Source organism: Squalius cephalus, assembly GCF_949319135.1.
Source record: "Squalius cephalus genome assembly, chromosome: 11".
In the NCBI taxonomy this organism is placed as follows: Eukaryota; Metazoa; Chordata; class Actinopteri; order Cypriniformes; family Leuciscidae; genus Squalius; species Squalius cephalus.
In genome coordinates, this window is record NC_137132.1 from 13972534 (window position 1) to 13997546 (window position 25013).

A 25013-nucleotide genomic window follows, 5' to 3' on the forward strand; every position below is an offset into this window, starting at 1 on the left:
CACCTTGCAGCCATGTGATGTTATACTCTTTGAATATAGTATCGCCGTTATTTCAATAAATTTCAAGTGTGCAAAACGGAAAACGTGCATCAGTAGTTGCACAACCTAAACATGTTCCATCATTTACCAAATTTTGAAGACACTAATGGATAGTTTAAAACATTCTGTTATTTTGACAGGGTTCAAAAAGTAAAAATCCTGTCCATTTTCTCTATTGGGGAATTTCTTTTTATAACATATAAACATATACACTGCTTTTCAAAATTGTTGTGTCAGTAAGATTTTTTTTTTTAATGATTCTGCAATGATGTTATAGATTGATCACATGTGACACTGAAGACTGGAGTAATGATGCTGAAAACTCAGCTTTGCCATCACAGGAATATATTACATTTAAAAAAGAAAAATGTTTAAATAGAAAGTGATATTTTAAATTGTAATAATATGTCACAGTATTACTGCTTTTAGTGTATTTTTGATAAGATACTTCAAAAACATTAAAAACACTTACTGACCCCAAACATTTGAATGGTAGTGTGTATATACTGTACATTATATATCTATATAATTCATTTTTAATTAAATTACATCATTCATAATGCTTAATTGGATTGTAGTTCATTCCTTAATTAAAGCCATTAAGTACACAATCTTATGCCTTTCCATTTTCAAATACATTTTTGTTTCAAAATTAGCTTCAAGTTTATAATGTTGTGATTCATCTTGAAGCTGGTTGGTTTGGTTCACATCTTTGAACTCTGTGATGAAGATTTAAAAAAGAAATCCCCATGGGGGGGAAAAAAAATGAATGGAAAAAATGTATTTCCGTAACTAAGATGGCTTAATAAGTGAGAAGGCACTGTTGCTCTCTATTGCATTTCTCTACTTTAGAAACATTCCCACAGCCAAAGGATGCTAATAAGGCTTAGAAGTGAGGAAAATGGGAGACAATACATTTTTTAATTGCCCCTGCTAGGATTTAGAAAGAGAAACAGGATATTGTTCATTAAATTGAGCCGATCGCAAGACCTGATAAGTTATATACAAATGATTCAATCAAAATGACAGATATTGATCTGTTTTATGTAGACTACAGTTAACATAGATGGAAAACAAGACAAAAATACAGATTAAAGGCCCACTGAAGTGCCTTGAAACGTGCAGCTTTATTTGATGCATTGACATAATTTCCACTGAAGCAGGAAGCTAAGGCGGGACATATTGAATGGCTCCTCCCCCTTTTCAAATAACCAATAGCGTCTAGTTTACCTCACAGATTGCAAGTCGTACTTGACAGCACCATGGAAGCGAATCCGAGCGCTGATGACACGTTAGATTCTAGAGAGCATTTGATTGGACAGAAGATGTGATGAGAAGCTGAAGTCCGCGGTGATGTCATAAAAATCGGTGATCCATTTTAGCGGAAATTTTTCTCCTGTTAGAGTACGTTCCTTTACGTTTCTCCTAAATGCGAATTTTGTCATTGTTTTGGAACACACAAGCTTATTCATAACCTAAAGGCTAACATATTCATATAAAAGCTAAAAAAACTTCAATTTTGATTTCAGGGGGCCTTTAAGGAAAGATTTGTCTCTATTAAATGTGTTCTGGTAGTATCCGATTGAAATTGAATGACCAAAAACGTTGTCATGTGTAAAGGGGGTTTTGGTAAAGAGATGTTTCTCTTTCTTTCAGATATCACTATCATACTAACATGCAGTCTTTCCATGAATGCTTTTGTGACTTCTCTCCTTCATTTAATACCTCTTATGTGTGTTTTCATTTTCTCCATCTAGATGTTCTCACCACAACCCCCCCACCCACCACTACCACCATCAACGCTTTCCAAGGTACAGTATGCCATCTGAGCTGCAGGGTTCTCACTCCATCTCACCCTGTCCTGCTGTGCGTGTGCATTCACTTGTACAGTATGTGTGTGTGAGAGAGTCTAAGTACGCTGGTGATGCATGTTACTATCCGTGAGCTAAAAAAGACAGCGGGAAGAGGGTAAAGTGCAGGGGCTCGTGCGGAGGCGGGTGGGTCGCCCTAATAAGATTTCGACGCAGATAGTGGACTCGGTGGCCTTGCGGTGCCTCGCCAGCATTGTCACTTGTCAGGTTGTGCTTGTCAAATCCTTTTCTGTCACTCGCCTGATCTTTCACCGTAGAGATTCATTTTGGAGCGGAAATCTTATCAGGATCTTGCCGTGTCCGTGCCTCAGATTACGATTACAAATAAACTCGGCCTTCCATAAGAATGACATCAACACAACCTTGAAATGCTCTGATGGGAAATATCGACAGTGATTTATCATGTTTTTTTACTTCATAAGTGATGTTGTCAGCGGTTTTGATGAGGTTTTTTGAGCGCCTAAAATACTTGATGTACCAATCCATGTTCATTAACATGTAAAGGGAAGCTCCGGACTATAGAAGAAATCACAAAAAATCCCAGCAAATAAATCAATAGCTGGTACACTCTTAAAAGTAAAGGTTCCAATAGGAGGTTTTCGCAGCAGTGCCTAGAAGAACCATTTTGGGTTCTCCAAAGAACCTTTCAGTGAACCGTTCTTAAAGAACCATTTTCTGTTAGTTAAGGAATCTTTTGTGGAATGGAAAGGTTCCATGGATTTTAACAGTTCTTCATGGAACCATAGATGCCAATAAAGAACATTTATTATAATTGCTACAGTATATAGAAATGTAATTTTGACAGTGAAGACTTTTATATTGTTATGAAAGATTTCTAAAACAGCACAACTGTTTTCAACATTGATAATAATAAGAAATGTTTCTTGAGCAGCAAAATCTGCATATTAGAATGATTTCTGAATGATCATGTTACACTGAAGACTGGAGTGATGATGCTGAAAATTCAATTTTGCATCACAGGAATAAATTACATATATATTAAAATAGAAAACATTTATTTAAAATTGTAATAATATTCCACAATATTATACAGTTATTACAGTAGTTATTATATAGTTATATTTTTGACACATATATTGACAGTGATTTATCATGTTTTTTTTTTCTTCCATAAATGTTGCTGTCAGTTGTCATTATCAATTTTCCAATAGCTGTTTTATTCTGATCTTAATGAGGTTTTCTTGAGCGCTTTAAAATTCTTTATGAACCAATCCATGTTTATTAACATGCAAAGGAAAGCTCTGGACTAGAAATCCCAGCAAATAAATCAATGGCAGGTAATTGGTGCTATATAGAAATGTAATACATTTTTGATGAGCTAGCAAAGAGTGAGAAAGGATAGGGTGCACTACTATCAAAAAAATCAATTAAGCCATAAAGTCTTGCTGAAACGCTCAGTAGCTTTAGGGGGTGACATTTAGAGATGATTGCCATTTATAACACAAAATAAATGGCTAAATGGAAGCACCGATAGTGGCACCTTTAACAGATGCTGCACTTTCTCCTCTTTTGTAAAATCATCATGCACGGCGAGTAGAAGCGTGATAGACTTCTGCCGACTGCCTTTCAGAGGAATCATCTATGCTCAGGACTTTTCTGTGATCATCAGGCTGAACTAAGTCTTGTCTGGTTTTCTCTCGGAAGAGCCGTTCTCTTGTGTTTCTTCCCAGGCCTAACTTCTCCGCATGCAGAGTAAGCATGTAAGAATTTTATTGGTGTAACCGTCTTAACCTCGGATTACCGTTCGAGCAGAACTTGCTTTCAAGCAGACACGACGGGTAATCCACTCACGTTGACAACAGGAGAACTCGAGGGACCTGCTAGCCATCTGAAACAGTCACAGTGTTTTATCTGATATTCGGCCTGGTCTTTAGGGCCCGTGGACGGCTACGGATGACGGAACGTGACCCTGGGTCCTGCGCGTTTAGTCTGTGGGCATGAGGGGTCGGGTCGGGGGGATTGGAGCTGCTGTGGATCAGAGATTAATATTGATAGGTGCATGTGAGTGCCAAGCAGGGCAAAAAAGTGCATGCATATGGAACAACCCCTCACAGCATTGTTATCAGCATTGCATGTGTTATATGTATTAGGTAATTATGTTGTCATTTACACTGCATAAATGCAGCATATGTTTTCTCAGGTTTATTTTTGGGGCCTTTTGTAGCTTTTATTTATAGGACAGTAGAGGCTGGAAAGTGATGGAGCAGCCTGATCTCATAAAACATCTTTGTTTATACAATTTTTTCGCATGTTTTTCATGTCTTAAACATAATTATTTGGAAATATAACAGATCTTGTGTTTATATTATTATATATATTTGTATAGTTGAAACGTGTGTTTAAAAAAAATACGTTCATATTTTATTCAGCAAGAGACATTAAATTGATCAAGTGACAATAAAGAGATTTTTAATGTTATAAAAGTTTTTTGTTTAAAAAATGTTTTGCTCTTTTTAAATTATATTCATTGAAATATCTAGAGAAAAATGGATTGTTTTCCACAAAAATATTAAGCAGCACAGCTGTTTTTAACATTGATTAAAGGTATAGCGGAGGATTTTCTTTTTCCGGGTGGATCATCAAGACTATTGGTCCTCCTAAGTGTCAATCATTCTGGTGATATGTTTACGTAAGGCCGTCGTACGTGCTCGTGCACACGATTCACACGATGGCGTGCGCTCTAAACACAGGTTGGGCTTCCCACTGATGCCTCAGTCGTGAAGTTTCTACTTGACAGGTAAAGTTTGGCATGCTATTTGGAGAAATCCATTTAAAATCACTGCTAGTAAAAGTTAATGTAAGCTATGATTAGCTCGTGCACACGTTTAATAGGCGTTCCCTCTCGGGAGCAGGTAGAGTGTTGCGCATGTGCATTTTTTCAAAAAGTGGAGAGGGCGGTTCTTTTCTAAAATTCGGGAAAATCCTCCGCTATACCTTTAAAATAAGAAATGTTTCTTGAGCAGCAAATCAGCATATTAGAATGATTTCTGAAGGATCATGTGACACTGAAGACTGGAGTAATGATGCTGAAAATTCAGCTTTGTCATCACAGGAATAAATTACATTTTTAAATATATTCAAATAGAAAACAGGTATTTTAAATTGTAATAATATTTCACAATATCCATCAATATCATCTTTTTTTTTAAAATGTTATCGACCCCAAAGTTTTGATTGGTAGTGTGCATTTTACTATCATACATCTATTTTTTAAGTTCCTAACCTCACCCATACTCTTAACTACTTCTCAACAAATATAGAGAAAATGTAGATACAGTGAAAATGCTTTGGTACAATATTCTTTTAAATATAACAAGAAGATGTGGAACAAAGAATTAAATTACATAGTTTGGAAAATAATGCACAAATACTGTAAAATGGATTACATTAATGAGCATTTTATGCTTTTAAATATAATATAAAAGGTTTGAAACTGCCCAAAATAACCATGAGGGGTTGTTCATGACATCACTTTTTGTGGGAGGGGCTCTCAAGATTTGTAATGCACCATTGACCAGGCCTGCAAGTTTATTCTATGAGTATTAGGGGTCGGCTCAGCATTATTTGATTCGAGGGGATTGGATCTGCCATGGATCAGTGATTAACATTGATAGGTGCAAGTGAGTGCCAAGCTGGTTTCCGTGAAAGGGCAAAAAGTGTACCATCCAACTGGATATATGGATGCCCTGCTGGGTATTGATGAAATATAAAACAATGCGGACAGCAGAGCTCTAGATCATGTGCACCGCAAGGCAGGTCGATATTTTATAAGATGTGTCAAGGTAGAGAATGCTTTTTTTTTTTTTACCCAGAAAACTGCTAGATCTGAATGCACACACACATCAGCATCTGTAGATGTTTTTCTCCTCTCGTTATCCATTATCGCCACCTCAAACTTCCCTGTCCTAGAAATCTCCTCCATGAATCTCCCAAACAATCCAATTAAGACTGCAACGTGGAGACTGGCAGCCGGACGCATCCGATTGTTGACTCAGTCACTTTTAGCAGCTTTGTTTTTTCTTTGCAGTGGGACTACATAGACATTTAAAGGTTACCAGATTTGCTTTAAAACCCTTTGAACAGACAAAAGATGATGTGTCGTTGCTCCGTATGTAGACATCAGCAATGTTTTCCTATATAATGAGTTCCTCCTCAGAAATTTTTCAAGGCCTATCCAATATGTCCTGGCTGAGCTCAGTGTGCCTGCAGGTAAAGCGGAGGGTGCTGGGCTCATGGATCTGTCTGCTGAGCGTCATTTATGCAGCTCTGCGTGGGAATGATGGAGTTGCTGCCGGCCAAACAACACACTGAAGACTTTGTGTATCATTAGTCTTAAAACAAGCTCTACAGCTTTGGCTGTGATTTAATTTGTCATCAGGAATGTACTGCGTTCCTTCCCACCTTACGAACAAAGTGCCAGGGAGGGCTAATTTTAGACCTTTCTTACTGTTTGTTGACTTGAGGCACACGTCTTGTTTTCTAGCATTGTTGTCAGCACATTTATAAAATGCAAGCTTTTGGCTCCTTGGCTGACTTAAAGGGATAGTTCACCTAAAAATGAAAATTGTATCATCACTTACTCACCCTCAAGTTGTTCCAAATATGAGTTTCTTTCTTCTGTTGAACACATAAGAAGATATTTTAAAGAATGTTGGCAATCAGACAGTTGACGGTAGACTTCCATAGTAAAAAGAAAAAAAATACTATGGAAGTCAATGGCTACCTCAACTGTAAGGTTACCAACATTCTTTAAAATATCTTCTTTTGTGTCACCCAGTTATTTTGGGTGACTATCCCTTTACGCCCAAATGCACATACAGTTTTGGTCTCAACTTTGGAGTCTGAGACAAACTGCGGGTTTCATAAAAAGATGGGAGAATAGACCGTCTTTAATCGTTTAGTGTGACACCCTCACCGATGGATAAATAAATCCCTGAATGCCTGAATTGATGAATTGTAGGTCAGGCTATCAATCCAGATTTTTAGATTCACAAGCTCTCAATTCTGTTCTGATTAAATTGTATTTGTTTGTTTGTGAATGAGATTACACTGGTCATGCTGTATGTTTTGAACTGATTCACAATCTCTCAATTCAGAGATCAATTAGATTCTGATTCATCATGTGCATATTTCAGTTATAATCAATTATAATTAATCTATTTTGCTTACATATGAAAAAGGGTTTCAGCTAATGTTTTAAATTAATTTAAATTAAACTTTTAATTAATATTACTTTCTAAAAACGAACAACAGGACCCAAACTATTCAGTTCAATTGCTGTAATTTAACAGGTATGAGAATAAGCAGAATCAAATGAACTCGTTGAACTTACTCTAGGTAAACATTAAATTGCAACAGTTCAAATTAATATTATGCATTTTATTAAAATATTCCATCACTGAAAGTAACCATAACTTGATTTTCATTTTCTTATCATTCTGATGGATTCAGTGAGTTAACTCACTGAAAGATTTATTAGACTTATTCAAACAGTAACTTATATGCAGAAGGGTCATGGGTCTTTTTGAAGGAGTCAATAAATTATTTATTCGACTACACTTGCACTATATGTTTTGATTCACTTAAAAGAGTCATTTGCCCATGAACTGGACTACACTGGAAAGGCACTAATAAATGGATTGCATTGCGATTACCTGCAATGAATCTTGGCACACTATGAAGTTCTGGCCATGTAATGAAGCACCAATAGGAGTACAGCAATTGAGAGAGAAATAGACGTTGAGCTTCTGTAGCTTCTCTATTGATATTTCATTTAAATGTCTTATTTGTCACCCCCTTCAACACTGATTGTATTATAACAAGTACCTTGAGTTTCTTTGAAGAATTTCATCAAGCACTGACAGATTTCAACATTAGCGCAATGGCTTGCTTGAGAAGTGTCAGAATTTGACTCAGTTGTTGATATAAAACGCCCAGTCAACCCTGTCAATTGTGACCAAAGTCCTAAGTCTGACATAAAAGACTGTTGATGTCGCACGGTCTGCTTTGGCTTCTACCCAAGATCTCACCAGGCTCATATCGTACAGTCTGACAAGCAACAATCGCAAAGGATAGAAAAAAGTCACACAGTGTGCACTTGGCTTTAGACAAGACCGAGTCTATTAAAGGATATTTTTTTTTTGTAAAGAAATACACAGCGGTGGCTCATTATCAGGCGTCATTCATTGTAACAGCATGGTGTCACACAGTAAGCTTCACAGTACCCACATAGAGTAAATCACTGTGAATTCCCATAGATGCAGTTGTACTAATCAGATGTGAAAACAGTGTGCCAGATGTTGCCTTTGGTCACCCCATATGAGCTCCTCAGAGAAGTTTCCTCTGTTGATTTTTAGAGAACAAAGAACAGCATCAAATGTGAAAAATGCCACAAACCGTGCAGCCTCTTTCAGTGCCGAATCCACTGAGATTACTGCACGTGGAGTGACGTTTAAAAGCCCTTCGTTTGTATTTTACCCTCCTGCTCTCATTAAATGAGATTATACATGTAGAATGTTGGCTATGGAATAGCAAACTACTAAACACTACTCTTTCTGTTTCTACAGTGTACATATATATAGTCACATATATATTTCTATGCAGCATAATATATACATCTTATACATACCCAGATGGTATGTATCTACGGTTTGTCAAAATGTACTGTATGAATCAGTTAAAGATGCAAAATAACCATATTTATTTCCGAGATGATATCTGGACACCCCTTGCTGATCAGTTTACACTGTAAAAAAAAAAAAAAAAAAAGTTGCTGCCTTAAATAATCAACTTGGATGTTTAAGTCATTTCAACTTAAATTACTTTAAACTGACTTAAAATGAGTTCAAATTAGTTGAATCTTGTATAACTTGTCTATCCATCCATCTATCCATCCAGCCAAATATTTGTTGTCTGACACAAATCCAATCAATTCCTGATGAATAAAAGATTGTCCTTCGAAAAAAAATGTTTTTGGTTGCACATCCTTTTTCACTCAGACTATGGAAGGTTGCCAATTGTGTTTTATGTTGTCGATGTTGTGATGCTGTACCGCACTTCTGTTTGAAACATATTTTGTTGTATAATTCATACTGTTTCACATACTATATAGCACAGCATGCAGTAAGCTAGAATTAGATTTCAAACATTTCTGTGTTTCTAGGTTCATATTGAGCTGCTAGATTGGTCTAGAAGTCCACGCAGCCGAGCGGACCACCAAGCTCATCTCGCGCCCCAACCCCCTACCATAAACCTTTATACACTGCTGTTTGAGAAGGCGCCTGCCTCGTGTTGTTTGTTGTTTCGTTGCATCTGTGGCCTTTGCCCAGTCTGTGCTTCTTGTTTGTCCTGTTTATTTTCATCTCATCTTTTTCCTCCTACCTGCCTCTTGCCTCCTCTGCCCTCCTCATGAGCCCAGACAGCCCAGCGCGCTCAGAACCCCTACCCCTCCCGCATACATCTGAGCCGGCTCTGCGCTCCTGCTGCTCCTGCGCTTTCATGTCCGTTCTCATTGCCCACATTAATATCACAGTCTACTGTCATGCTGCACACATACATGTGCGAGAATGTCACTTTGCTTAAACATGCTGGGATGAAAGCCCTGCGAATCAATTCATTACTGGAAGCTGACTTTTTCAGTGGGGGAAATAATGAGTTAGCAAACTGCCATCGGGGGCTGATGAGAAGACGTTATTCACGATAGCGCTGCAGTGCGTTCTTAGGGAAAAAAAGGGCCACCTCGAATACATTTGCATGGTCGTGTCGTGAAATACTTTGAGTTTGTTGTGTACGGGGAAGATAAGTGATAATCACGTGTCTTGTAATTTCCCTTCATGCATTATGGCGAGCTGTAGGAGGCTGCATTTAGAATTTACAGGCTTCAGTGAGTTTAGGCCTTTTATTATTATCTGAATATACATGAACCAATGGTAGTGAAAATTCAGGATTTAAGTACTTTTGACTTCATAAATGTGTTTCTCTCATGGTTTGGCATGATATGACAATGTTGATATGTTTGGTCTTGGCGGAGTAGTTCAGCTATGCTGTTGCTGCTGCAGAGCAAGTAGTGCCAATACATGAAACGCTGCTGTGAGCAAGTAAGACACGCTGCTGCTGTACAATATAGCATACATGAATTACCCATAGCAGATCTATACAGGTGGAGCTGGGGAAGGTGGAGGGTTTCTGAAAGCGCGCTGCAACTGCTAACAGAATATGCTGACCAAGTATAAGGTTGAGCAGAGAGCTCATTGGCTATAGAGCAGGAACCAATCAGCTGAGCTCAATAGAGAATGATGTGATTGCAAGCAGATTGAGTTTCATGACAGAACTTTATATATTTGACATCAATTGCTACAAAATGTTAAATTGGAATGACAGGAATATACTGTAAATTTACTTAACTGCAATTTTTTGGAGGTTATGTGACAAAACATAATCATCATTAATGTAATAATTCTTACTGGCATGCTGCTTTGCTCAAAGACTAACGTGTTCTAGGATAAATGTGTTATGAAAAAAAGAAAAAAGTATAGTATAATATGTACATGTGTGTAGTGTATATATAATTTCCACATATGATAATATGTTAATATCCATAGAAGAATGTTTAATTGTTTAAAAAAGACAATTACATTTATTCATATAACAATATAATACAGAGATATGTATAAAACAGATGAATATTTTCAAATTCTTTGCTCTGTTATTCTAGCACAGTAATGGTTTGTGTGTGTGAAACATGCTATTCAATGAAACCTCTGCATACTACGTTTTAATTGAGGTTTATTTTTACCGGTGTCAAACAGCACATCTTCCTTTTAGTTTTGTCACTGGTATGTAAGACATTTAGCCTTTCATTCTCACAGTTTATGCTTTCACACCCCAAGTGCACTTTTCTCTTTTTTTGATAAGTGTTTTATTTTCCATCCCTAACTGTGTAGCCTAGCAACAGGCAGTAGGCAACAGTTCAAGGCCTAAATATGTTTTTCTATGGAGGAGGAGCAAATGCCACGGTGAAGAACACTTAGTAATTTAAACATCTCAGGAACCAAACATCTTTTGCAATACCTACCTCTACAATTTGTTTATATCATTTTCCAGAAAGCCCCAGGACTCAACGAGCGCTCGATTCTGAGGCTTTTGTCCTGTGTTTAATACTTACACAAACTTGGAGGTTTTTCTTCTTCTTCTTCTTCTTTTTCCCCAGAGAGACCAATCACTTGTGCTCTGAGGACACCAGCTTCAAGCAGACAGATAGATCAAATCCCCAGTGCTTTTACAAAACCCAATTCTGGGACCTCACCTCACAGCTTCTGCTTCGGATGACTATATCTAGTCCGAGCAGATTTCCTGCAGATAGGGATTTAGATCCCTCAGGTGAGGCGGAAGCTAATTTCTAGACAGGAAAGGTGTGAATTTTGGATAAACTGATGATGGATAATGGTGAACCCTTGGCTGAGGTAAACATCTTTCATTTTACTCAGGAAGTTGCTATGTGATCCTTTCTTAGTTATATTTTCTTTTGATTTCAGTCCAGATTGTGAGTTGATACTGACACATGGATCTGATTAGCAGCATTTTCTATGCCAATTCAGTTTATTCACAGTTTATTTTTCTTCTCAATGTTGTTTAGCTGGCATGCAGGTAGCTGTTTGTGGTAGCAGATGTTTCGGTGTCATGCATTTCATTAAGTGTTTCAGGCAATTAAAAAGCAGAAGATTGTTCTGGATCTCCAAAGTATATCTAAATAATGCATTATATATACAGTCTTTACACAGCAGACTGTTTTAATCCATTCGTAACGATTTAAAAGCCTCTAGGGTTTGTTTCCACTCAGAAAGCTAACATGTGTCACGGGATTTGCGAGTTCTCTTGGGAGAAATTAAGATATCATCCATATGTATTATTGTTAAAGGGATTTGCAAAGCATATTTAAGGCTTATTCATAAACACATAGTGGTTCATTTACAGTCTAGTACAACGATACATTATATTTCCTGTTAATCTTTAACCCTATTTTAGTATCATTTGTATACTTTTAAAGTATTTTGAATTAGTTTTCATTTTAATTTTAGTTAAAGCTTTAAGTATTGATTTTTATTATTTTTTAATGTATTATTTTATATCTGTAGTGCTAGTAGTTTTAGTACTTATTTCAAATTATTTGAATTACTGAAAACTACATTTAATAGTTTCAGTTAACTATAACAACAATGGTTAATACATGTTTAACAGACATGCTTCATGATTTAAAACCGAATTGAACATATTTGGGTTTTTTCGCACAACCAAAGTAAAAATGACACAGGAAAAAAAAAACTCAAACACTGAAACTCAAACGTCTTCACGGCAACCCGTCAAAATACAAGTTCGTTTTAACTTGACAGAAATATACTGCTGTTGTACAGTAGAATTTAGATATGTATCAATGTAATACTAATACTAACACTAATACAAATAAATTATCATCAAAACATTATTTTTAAAGGAATAATCACAATTTTTCTTTCATGTTTTAATTTTAACAGTCAAGCTCATTATGCAGCTTGTTGTTTGACAAAAAGTAAGTTTACTTTCATATGATTAAAATAAATTAAATTGATGTTTTATGTCTTCATTTGATTACCAGAAAAAACAAAACACCGAATTTGTGTGAAAAAAAGTTTCTATTTCATAGAAATAATTTTTTAAATGTTGTTTAAATTTAATAATGATTTAAATTAAATAGACATGCTTTTTGATTACTAAAAATTGTATGGTGTAAAATAGGTCTGGCAGAGAGCTTAACTTCTCCACTTCTGAAGGCTATGACAACACGTAGCCGTAACACGCCCGCTTCACGACACTAGTAGTTTCGGGGGGTCTACCACCCCCCTGAAAAAAATCCTTGGGGAAACACTGGAATGCAATGATTGGACACACCTAGTATCATAGTATCATAGGACATTGTATCATTGCAATGTCAACAGCCTGACAACGTATGTTTTTATTTCATACCTCCGCACACCCGGCTCAAGCAGACATCACATGTCATCAGCGGGCACAGCAACCGAAACAGCAGTCACCTTTTACAGTTCGTCCTGAACCAAAACAACGAGCTTATATGCTGCTATCACACCATAACTACTGTAATTTGGAAGAGATGAAAACCTGTGACGTTATACTCAGAGCAGTTCGTGACTCGAATTTATGCGTTTCAATGGCAACACTATCAATTAATATTACAGGTCAGTGCACTTTAAGTTGTTTTTGTTCATTATTATTGTAATGTCATCTGCTTTGAGACATGAGGTAGTTTAACCAGGGCCGTTTGAAGGAATTTGGGGGCCCCAAGCAAAATGGACATGGAGGCCCCCCCAATAAAAAACATATTATAATAGGTAACCATATTGCGTCCGTTCGAAAAAAAAAGTTGCACTAACTGTTTGTTACAAGCAGCATTTGCCATCAGGCAGACAGCTAACATAAACATCTTTTTTCTAGCCTACCTGCTGCAAAATTACACTATTTGTACAAGACAAGTGGAGCTATTTTATCCAGAGTAATTTATCACTTACCACTAGGGGTGTAACAAAATTCACGGTTCGGTTCAATACGATACACTTGTGGTACGGTTTGGTATGTTTTCGATACAGCAAAAAGAAAGAAATGCCAGAGAAATTTCCTTGATTTATTTATTTTTCTTCTTTTTTTTAATTAAAACTAACATCATAAAATATGATTTTTTTTTTACTTTGAGCAATTCTGGAGCTATAATTGACTCTTCTTAGGAGCATATAAATCAAAAAATTAAATGTAATATTGTAGTAGTTATAAACAAATGTTTATTTTAGTTCAGATTAACATTTGAGGGCATTGTATTCATAATGTCAAAATAAAACCGACGTAATGTTACTTGAAGGCATTATAGCCTACTATTCCTGCCAAACTATGTGAATGTTTCTCACTAGATCTCACAGCGATGTTATTACTTCTGTGGCGAATTCAAATGCTTTCTTTACTGGATCTCTTATTAGCGCTGTGTAACAGTGTCGCTTGATCAAGATCGGCTCGCGCTGCTTTGGTCCAAACTGATAAACGGTCCTTCAACCACACAATAACGAGCAGTTTCGTTCCGCTTGCATTACGTTTGCCATTTGATTTTGGGCAATGTTGTGGTCGCGCCGGAGTCTCTACATTATGAGCGCGCTTGCCACGCGCAACGCGCCTACATTTGAAATAACGAAATTTTGGTCGGCAGGAAAAATGGTCCAACGAACCGTTCGGTTTGAAAATGCGTACCGAAAACCGAACCGAAAGCCTTGTACCGAACGGTTCGATAAGAATACGTGTATCGTTACACCCTTACTTACCACTATCTTGTTTTTTCTTATCCTCCTCTTCCTTTCTCTTCTTTCTTTTCTGGCTTCCTGAAGCATAATTCCGCTTCATGATGACTGCCGAGGAGTTTTTGTATTTTGCCGGCAGCAGAGATCGCGTGGTTGGCTGGCTGCTGTCAGCGACTACTGAGAGGGGCCCCCTTGAGGGGGATCCATAACAGTGTCATTGCACTTTACTACATTGACTATCAAAGGGGCGCTCACACAGTTTGTCGTTGCATTTTATTCTTAACCAGTCGTTGTCTTGGGGCCCCAGGCCAGCTCGGGGCCCCAAGCAATTGCTTGGTTTGCTTTGCTTGACGCGACGGGCCTGCGTTTAACGCCGTCTCTCGACGCTATGCAAACTCTGCTGTGCGTTAATGTGTTTTGAAGAAGTCGCTTCGAAAATTGCCTACCCTACCTTTAACATTCTAGTAACTACAATTAACTAATTCCTTTAGAATTATGTAATAACAGTTGAGTCATTGCTAGTGGGTCACCATTGTCTTCACCTTAGAATTTATTTTCGATTATGCATTATTCACATTAATTATGAACCTAGTAGTTCTTAGTAGTCCCCTGGGAGGTATGATAAAATAGTTGTTATTTATTAGCTTATAGTGAACCTCATTCACTATTATTCAATAATTTGTTAATAAGAGTTTCTTGTTAGTTAATAGCAGTTACTGTACTAGAATGTTACTCATTTGTTCCTGTAGTTATTCATTAATGACGGAACGGTATTCTAAAGTGTTACCAAGAAATCTAATCCCATCCGGATGTGAATGTGTGTATGTTTTTCATTACTCATTTTGACCTTCGTTGAAAACTGTAACTAAAGCTAAATGTCTCCCTGTGCTGCCTGATGCACCTTCATTATGAATTTATACCTTCTTGCCAACTTTCTGGGTAAAATAATAACAGTTGGTGGTTCAAGCACTGCTGGCATCCCATCCGATTGAAAAAGAGAATGAAATCATGAAGAGTGCAGTCACAGAAAGAGCTCAGAATGGGCAATTTAGTCGCAGCATCATGTCAGGGCCGTATGCAGGGTTTTATAATCAACGCAGTCCCAAATTTGAGCAAGTTAGGAGGGTTCGGGGACATGCTCCCCTAAGAAATTTTTTCACGAAAATTTTGGATAACAAAAAATGGATAACAATAGCTTTAAAACCATGTCAGTGGGCAGTAGATTATTTGTCAATTCCTGCTCTCTCCTCATCTCCATCACTCGCTTTGCCCTGTCTCTTCCCCTCATAAAGATGAGCTTTGACTAATAGTCTTTTCATTTTCGTCTGTGTCAGTGAAGAAAGTAAACATAGGGTCAACTGATATTTTTATGGATCATTTTCTTAGACATGTTAATTTACTGAAGGCTACCAGGACAGTTAAGTAACTAAGTTTATTAAATTCATTCACAATATGTTCACATTCATTATTAATCTAATGCCTAATATAATGAAAACGGCTTCATTAATGTTTTTTGTCCCCTCACGTTGACAGTTACTAATTATTCCATTAAACGAATCACCCAAATTTTAGGCCTAATTATTACATTACATGAATCATGTAAATTATAGGCCTATTTTTAATTACTCCGATTGTAATAACTCGGATTGTATTCGTCTGAAAGAAGAATGTCATATACACCTAGGATAACTTGGGGGTGAGTAAACCAAGGGCTCATTTTAATTTTTGGGTGAACTATCCCTTAAAAGTAGCAAAAAGATGTCATGGACATTGAACCATGGTGCTCATGTGGAAGATGCAGGTTTGAGTCTGAAATAAAATGCCAAAATAAACAAAAAGCAAAGAGACCATTTGCAAGTTACCCATCAACACAAGAGGGTAGGCTAGTAGCATAACAGCCTTCTTTGTCTTGTCCTTAAAGTCATCCGATATTAGACATGGCCGTGTACCCTCTGTCACTGCGGCTAAACCGAAGCGCTTTCAGATTCATCATAGCACAGTTTGGCGTTTTCTCAGGTGATTAATTTTCAGTAAAACTTGTTCCGCCGTTACAAACAGGTTGCAACCATTTGAGCTCCCATTTAGCAGTGCGGTTTTAATTACGCCTGTCTGCCGAGGGGGAGCAGCAAGCCGACCGTCTGCGAGCCACTCAGACATGGAGCACATATGCTGCACGAGGGCAAAATGAGTGCCGGGTGCAAATGGAGGGAAGATGAGTAATTCATGGCACGGAGTCAAGTCAGTGCGGCCGGATTGTAATTTAGTCCCGTTTGGCAGTGTTCACCTGAGTGCCAGCACAGCTTACAGCCCCCATCATCTCCCATGAGATGTCATCATGACTCAAGAGCGCACCGATCCCTCTTCGCATTCCGCTCGTATACTTCTTATTTGTTTATGTGTTCATTTAGGTCTTTGCTCTCCGTCAAGAGTAATTCTGCCGTCTGTGCGGTTTAGGCATTAGGAGTGCAGTAGTTGAGATGGCAAACATAGTTTGATGGAGTTGCCTTTTACAAAGAATTGACTTCTAAATTGTCAAGGAAAAAGAGGAGATGGATCTAGGGAGATTTTGGTTGGTGTTTACCTCGCCAATTTCTGTGTGAATTATATTGTGGCGTTAGCGGCGTATTGTTTGTCGTAGGTCACCTTGGTGAGTAAGCATCTGCTCAGAACGATAAAGTCATGTAAATGTTGTGGTTTGGATGGATGCTGGTGTCCTCTGCAGGCTCTTAAAGTCAACATGAAACCCCCTTCACAGTTTTACTTCTGTGATGTGACGTATTTTAGAGTGCAGAAGGATATTCAAGTTGGAAGAATCTAGGTTGGGATGCCCACTCAAACTGACATTTGAGAGAATGACATTTCTGAAAAGCTAAATAAATAAATATACAGCATTTGCTATTTACACACAAGATTCATTTGTCAATGCAGGATCAAAAAGGAGTTTTGTTTTTTAATTATATATTCATTATGTATCTATTTAAATGTCAGACTTTAGTGAAAAGGCCTTTTGCAAAGTGAGTGAAGTTTTATGATAAATAATATTTATTATTTTTATGTAGATATGGGTAGTATGACTTTTTCACATGGAACAAAAACAGTGTTGTTCTGAAAATGCCAAATCTGTTTTTGTTTTTCCATATAATGAAAATGTATCACTGACTGTCAAGTTCATTGGCAATTTTGCTTGTTTTTTTAGCACTTTTAACTATATGAATTGTTTCAAAACAGCTTTACAGTGATTATAGGAAATGACAGTAACAGAGATTGTTTTGGCTTTACAGCAGCTCTAGAATCAAGTTATTGTCCAGCTAAAGTTAGTTTTGATTGATTGATTCACTTCCGTTGCGAAGATCGTTAGTTATTAACTTAGGGGGCGCTAACACGACACCGTTCTAACAGAAAACCCTCGACGCATCATGTGTTCAGTCCATAGGTATGCGCTTTTTAATATATATATGTGCGCAGGCGTGTAGTCCTTCTTTACAAATCAACCCTCAACAACACACACATACGCATACGCATACACATGCACATACATATACACAAACACACAAATGTACTATCCTAAAAATGTCTGTCGCTACTTGTCTACTGATAGCGTTATTCAATTAACTGTGATCTTGGTTCATCACACACATACAGTATAGAAGGATATACTAAGATATCCTAATATATGACACTCTGATTTTCAGAATAATACCAGGAATATACTGTAAATTGGATACATTTTGGTTTTATGTTGGATTTAAAGGAGAACTCCGGTCAATTTTAACATTGAGCTAACATTGATTTTTTTGTACATTTGGAGTGCTGTCAATACAGAGAACAACGACAAAAATCGGTGTTGCCTACACCGTGTTATCCACTTTTTAAAATTTGCACCCTGTTGACTTCAATGGGGCAAGTTTTAAACCTGCTTTAAACCAGCGCACATACCTGTATTTACATCCTGTTTTCGGTCGAAGTCCATAGTAATCGATTGTCGAGTTCACGTGCATAGGTTTAGTACCTATGATCACGCGCGTGAACTCGACAATCGATTACTATGGACTTCGACCGAAAACAGGAAGAAAATACAGGTATGTGCGCTGGCTGAATAAACATCATTTTTATTCATATCTTTCACATCTACTGCAGTCAGATTCACCCGTGTTCACTCCGAAGGAATCACTCACATGACCTGTGCACTTGTAATGACACATCAAGGATGTTAAGAGGCTAAAAGCAGGTTTAAATATTGCCCCATTGAAGTCAACAGGGTGCAAATTTTAAAAAGAGGATAGCACGGTGTAGGCAACACCGATTTTTGTCGTTGTTCTCTGTATTGACAGCACTCCAAATGTTCAAAAAAATGAGCTCAATGTTAAAATTGACCGGAGTTCTCCTTTAACTAGAAATACTTTCTTTGGTCAACCAGCTTCAGAAAAAGAAAAAAACAGCCTGTGCAACATGAAAAGTCATGCTAATTGAATCTGAATGTTTTCATCAATATTTGATTTGACATTTACTCTACAGTTTTAGATAGCACATTGCGGTGAACCATCCGTGTGAGCGAAGAGGGATTTCATCAGTTATTGGTGAAGTTTTTTCTTGTTGTTGAAGAGGTTCCCGCAGAAGTGTCTATAGCCTCCAGAGGGAACGCAACTGTAGAGGAATCAATGGAGGATGAATGTACTCATCGCTCTCCTGTGACAATGTCAGTGTCAATGTTTAGTTCCCTTTCTATCACTCTACTGTCAGAATTCTGCCATAATAAAACACTACTCACGTGGCACATCAATGAGAAATGACACTTTATTTTACGGCACAGACCACCGCAGTCTGCAGCTGGGATGAATCAACTGTTATCTGAAATCATAGCAAAACTGACAGAATTCAGAGCCGATGCAAAGCATTTTCCTCCATTGTGAATGGAAGAAGAGGAGCGCTGAACTCTTCGCTGTGTGCCATTGTTTTGCTTTGTTTGAGAGGTAATTGTGTGTTAATGAGATGAACCCATGAGAGAGATTTCAAAAGCAAATTGAGTTGAGCAGGTGTTTGCTGTCTTTGCATGTGCTTCAGTGTTTTAGATAATTAGAATTGCATTGTATTCCAAAATATTCCCCCATTCAGTTTTGTCTTTTTAATTTAGCTCAATTGCAAACTGTAAACTAATCTTTTCAGCATAATGACAACCAAATAACATGCACTTGTGTTCATGAGCACTACTGTGGATCAGTTTTGTTTCCCTGCAATAATAACATTAATAACAGTGTTGTAGAAGCAACTTGGAAATTACAGCTTGTCAAACTACAAGCTATTTATAATTTAAAGTGGTTCAACTAAAGTCAAGCTACTCTTTTGAAACAGTAGTAACTACACACTACAAGTTAGCAAAAAGTAGCTATATATATATATAAAAATAACAGTTTTTACATTATGTAATATATTTAATAAAGTTTTTATAGTTATATATAATATAGTTTTATAGTTTTTATATACTTTCTAGCAAAAAAATTCAAGTGAATACATGAATGCCTTTAATTATGGTGACCAAATCCGACTTGAACAGATTAAATCACAATAAATACAGAAACTAATTTATATAGCTGAGTGCAAAAAAATATTGAATTAAGTTAATTGAATTAAGTTAATTGATTCATTAAAATGAATCAGACTGTTTAGTACTACATATGACAGAGTTTAGGATGAATTGATTCATTAGGATGTTTATTTGGGAGCAGACGTCACAGTTAAGTCACTGCAGCTGAGCTCGCAATGTGGTGGCAGGAAAACAGCGGTGACAAGTTGAGGAAAGCGGTCGAAAAACAACGGAATAAGAGAAAAGTCGTCTTGTTGTGCCTTTGAATTTCAGAATTGGAATGTGGTCAAAGACACAATTTTAAGCTAAACGCAGATGTTTATGGTTGCAAGCCATTAAATGGACAGACCGTACTGATGCGATTGTTACCCTACAAATTACAGCACGAATTTGATAGATCTACATAATATTCACATATGAAGTTTATGAGGCATAATGTATTAGCCTTACAGCAACAGCATGAAATAATATTTAAACCTATAACATTTTCCATAAATAAAATTTAAACCTATAACATTATTTAACAATTCTTCGTACCTCGCAATTGCGAGTTTATCACAATTGTGAAAATTTGAAAGGAAAAAAGGCAGAATATTGAGTTTATATCTCATAATGCTGATATATTCTCAGAAGTGTGAGATATAAACTCGAAATTACCTTTTTCCTCTTTTGACATTTTATTTCTTGGCTTCTATAGACTGCCACTGCAGAACTGTCATTTTGTGCCACCAGGGAGGCTCCGCAAAACACGTCATCGCTGTTGGCAAAAACCCAAATGGTCTATTAGAGAGTTTAGGATGAATCGATTCATTAGGATGAAGTTAATGCTACATAAGAGAGAGTGTGATTTTTGGTCAAGATGAACTACTTTCTAATGTTTTTGGACTCTTTTGAACTGGACGGACTGGTAAATTTGCTATACTCAGCCTAAACTAGCAAAGACCAAGCCAGTGTAGGATTTGAGGGTACTTGGCGCTTCTTAAAAAAAAAAAAAAAATCAAGTTAACTTCACTCAACTTGCTACTTTTAGTTAGTTCCTCTTCAACACTGATCAGCGATCTAACAGCACTGCAGCTCTTACATTATCTATGAGGATCCTCTAGTTATACTGAGCGCAGAAACTCTCCTTCACTGAGATGATCCCTGTGGCTTCAACTTTATTTCTAGCACTTATTACAATGAGTTTAAAAAAGTAAAACGTGTCGACATTTTACATTGAGTCACTGAACTTTCCCATCCTCGTCCTGCCCTCATTCAGCAGTCAGGCAGTGAATTGAATGTGGGTTATAACCCACTCATCTGAGGTGGGGTAATCCGAGGCTGTGTGTTAGTCATGATGTAGGCCATAACCAGATGTGGAATACACCTCCCACATGCCCTCCTTAACAGCCCTATCATGAATTATGCATATTATATGCGGTACAAAAACTTGTGGGGTTTTTGTTTTCGGGTACGCGCAAAGGCAATCATGCCACTCTCCTTTTTGAAGCTGTTTTCACATATTGTGATGCCAGTAACACTGAATTCATTACTTGGGATTTATTTCACAATTTGTGCATGTATTTGTCAAATCTAATTAGATAAGTGTACTGTTTCTGCATTGTATTTTGTGTAGATATTCACACTTACATTTCCTTGTTTGACACTTGCTTACCATAGCAACAAGACATTCTGTTTACTGCACAGCTTAAAACAACAAGATGAAACCTAGAATGAATCCATGCCATGTATTCTGAAAAAAAAAAAATTGTACAAGCATAATATGATGGTGTTTGACGTTTGATATTTGTAGATGATGAACTGGATTTTTCACACTCTGCTGTCTTGCATGTCGCAGCTTAGGTGTCAGTGGACCATGAAAGGCATGTTTAAGCATTTGCAGGCTGCTACAGTTAGAACGTGAACTAGTCTCTGGGTTTGTCAGTGTTTGTGAGGCCCATGTCTTCAAATTCTGGAAAGATATCAGGGGCCAGTTGCATAAACACAACCACTATGTTAAGACTGAAGACTGTTTCTATAAGTGGTCTATAACTGGTCTAATGATTATTTGCTTGAGACTTTTCGCCTGTCAACAGTGCTAAAGAGAATATTTTCACCCAGTAATAATGCATCAGCATAATGCCAAATGAAAGTCAGAAACAGAAGGATACAATGAAGGTGCGAAGTTCTCCAATACTTGTTGAAACGCTATAACTTCAACACTTCTTTAGTCCTATTGCCAAAGATAGCTCAGAAGGCGGCGAGGTGCCAAAATAAGTTACGCTGATTTTATCAAAGATGCCACTTCTTTTCATTTGGAGTAAAAGACACCTCTACAGTCTCCCTGGTTCAAAGCTTATGTTTTTTTTCCCCCCTTTCTGACGTAAAGGACCCAATGAGCGGTTTAGGGAAGGGAACGCATGGAAGCGTCTTTCTCTCCGATCGAGAGTTTTCCGCTTTGATTGCGGTGCAAAGGAAATGATTTATTATTTGAAGTTGACTAATGTTTCCTTGTGATTACAAACCAAGTCAGTTGTGTGCAGCAAGTCACCCAGAAAAGCTGAATGGCTTCGAGTTTGATATGAAAGGGCCTCTCATCGACACACTGTAGATGTCTGCTCTGGACTTTTGGCATATTTATCATTCCATCTACACAATTCAGGGGAAAAATGTCACCAGTCATATGCTTTGTGGCTTGTAGCAGGCTGATTTTAGAGCATATTTTGGCAGCGCTTTGCATTCGCTATGTGAATGTGATTTTGCTCACTGAGTCGCAGATAGTAGAAAATGTCTTTGTCACCCTTGTGGCCTGCTAGCTCAATTTAGAGAGTCTATCAGGAAAACATGCTTCAAAGGCTCCACATGCTCAGGGTCCAATCTTTGTTTGGAAAGGTCTCTCTTTGTACCCCGGGACTGTGGCCCTTTCTCGCCCGAATCCGAATGAGTTCACGTTCAACCTCTCCTTAATGTTTTTTTTCTTTATAAATCTTCTCGCTTGTGGAAAATCTCTCTTTCAATGCCTCAGTCAAATGCTGTGTGATTTACGTTTCTTAGCCACATTGTTTCGCCTAGGTGTCCTTGGGTGAGCTGTGATTTGTTTAAAAAGAAATTTCCGTTTTCATTTCATCAATGTGCCTTTCTCTCGAAACCCTGAGTTGAAACTCCAGGGAATGACTTGTGTGGAAACTTGAATCTAGATTTAAAAATCCAATAAAAGCGGACCAGCGAACAGATTTGCGAGCTCTGTTCCTGAAGATTTCCCTGATTACTTTTTAAAGTACCTTTTAGCAGGAAATGCCAGAAATAGACAGAAGGGCTATAAGACTCTATATCGGCCGGTCACGCGTAAGCCTCATATTCTCGTGTCTTCCCTCACGAGAACTTGGTATGGGTGTATAATAATGACTAATGTCTTTGAAACAAAAAAGCATGTTAAATTGCACTAACTGAAAAAAACATGCATTGCATTAACACTGCTTGCATTTCAATGCATTGTATTTTCAGGGCTTGCCTGTATATAGGCATCAATAAGGTGCATATTGACTGAGTTTTGTCTTTTTATATCACCGTTAGTCCAGTAAGCCAGCGTTTTCAGGTTAAGCATTTTAGAATCACACAACTGGGGGGAATCCTGGAGTGTATGATGTATCAGGGCAACCTCACTGCTGCAGCACAGCGCCACACAAGCCATGATATAAAGTTCAGGAAACAAAGTAAGGTGTAATATTTGTTCTGCACATCAGCGTCGGGGGGAATAACATTATATCTCCTTTGCAGCTGAGAATGTTGCTTACATGTACACAGGGGTTAAGAGATGCCATACGCCTGCTAGGAACGGTTTTTCTTCATGGAAGTTTTGCATTTGGTGAGCTAATAAAATATTAAAACTCAGTCGAATCAGTATTTTGTGTGCAGTTATTTAATTATGCCATCCAGTATCGTGGACTCGCTCTCTCTTGTTTCATACAAACGCAGCTGCTGCCATTTTGTGACTATTGTTTTGTACACACAGGTACGATTTTCAAACAGTTTAATCTGAAATCAATATCTTATCCCCATAATTATTTATGTGGCGAAATGCTGTGTAATAAGTTATATGAATGACTATATACCGTATCTCTTAAATGTCCGTTTAGTTTGAACTTGCCGCTGAAACTGCTCTCTCCGTGGAAGCTTTGCGTTTAAATACCTAATAAAATATTTCAACTCAGATCAATATTTCATGTCTAATTATTTAATTATGTGGCAAGTAGCCGTGTAATAAGCAGGATAATGTACATCCAGCCGGTGTTTCTCTCAAAATATTCGCCTCTAAGAGAGAGAAAAAAAAATGGTTCTCTCTTACATACTGACCGTGATAATCATAACATATACTGTACTTACTGCTTGCTACATTTCTGTAAATCAGTTTTTGTGAATGAATGAATCTACCTTTTGTTTTGGTCTTCGTCATCACCCGCTTGCACCACGTACTGGTTATGTGATTAACGGCAGATGGGAATAATGCATCGGTACTCTACCGCTATTCCTACAGTTCCCGGATGTGCAGTGTGGAATATTCTGCTGAATTTGAACCATTGAATTTGTCAAAGTGAATTTTTAAAGCAAAATACGATGGACTGAAAATCGCCTGTCGCATATTATAGGTAGTATTTTTGAACAGACTGAAGTCCGGAAGGTGAATACGAATGAAAGTGTGTATGAAATGTTTTCATTTGAAATATTCACTGCTTAAATATACAACCCTGTTGAATTTCAGCACCCAAAAGTGCAAGCCCTGAAAATACAATGCAAGTACTCTTAATGCAATGCATTTTTTTCCAATAAGTTTAAATCAACATGCGTTTTTGTTTCAAAGACATTAGTCCTTATTTTACTTCCATAGCTTAGCCGTTTCACTTTGGTCCGCAGCTGCTGCAATGACAGTTGCCTGCAGTTTAATTAGTCACTTCAGCACAGATGCAGAATGAGTCTCATAAAACATGAGCTCTCTGGCCCTGCAGCAGTGCACAAGTCTTCCCCCTGCCTCACCCCGCTGTAAATCAGGCAAAAGTCCTCTTTATTTCCCAATAAATCCCACTCACATCCCACTGCCTGCTTAACATGAGCACGGTTTGTAGAGGCCGCCACGTGCCGTTTAACACAAGTACGTTTGGGCCAGTGGATTCCAAGTCCAGAATACACATTATGAAA

The 25013-nt window shown here is 37.5% G+C and overlaps 1 protein-coding gene across 4 annotated transcripts in view; it reads left to right on the forward strand.

The window, feature by feature from the left end:
• Positions 1-25013, forward strand: part of cadm1b (cell adhesion molecule 1b) — a 175494-nt gene that overhangs the window by 145087 nt on the left and 5394 nt on the right. For 2 of the 4 annotated variants that reach the window (XM_079885268.1, XM_079885269.1), the window contains one exon: positions 1797-1850. The exons of the other annotated variants lie outside the window; for them this stretch is intronic. In XM_079885268.1, the coding sequence (XP_079741394.1) occupies positions 1797-1850 (54 nt within the window). The remainder of the gene's footprint in view (positions 1-1796; positions 1851-25013) is intronic. 4 annotated transcript variants of the gene reach the window in all.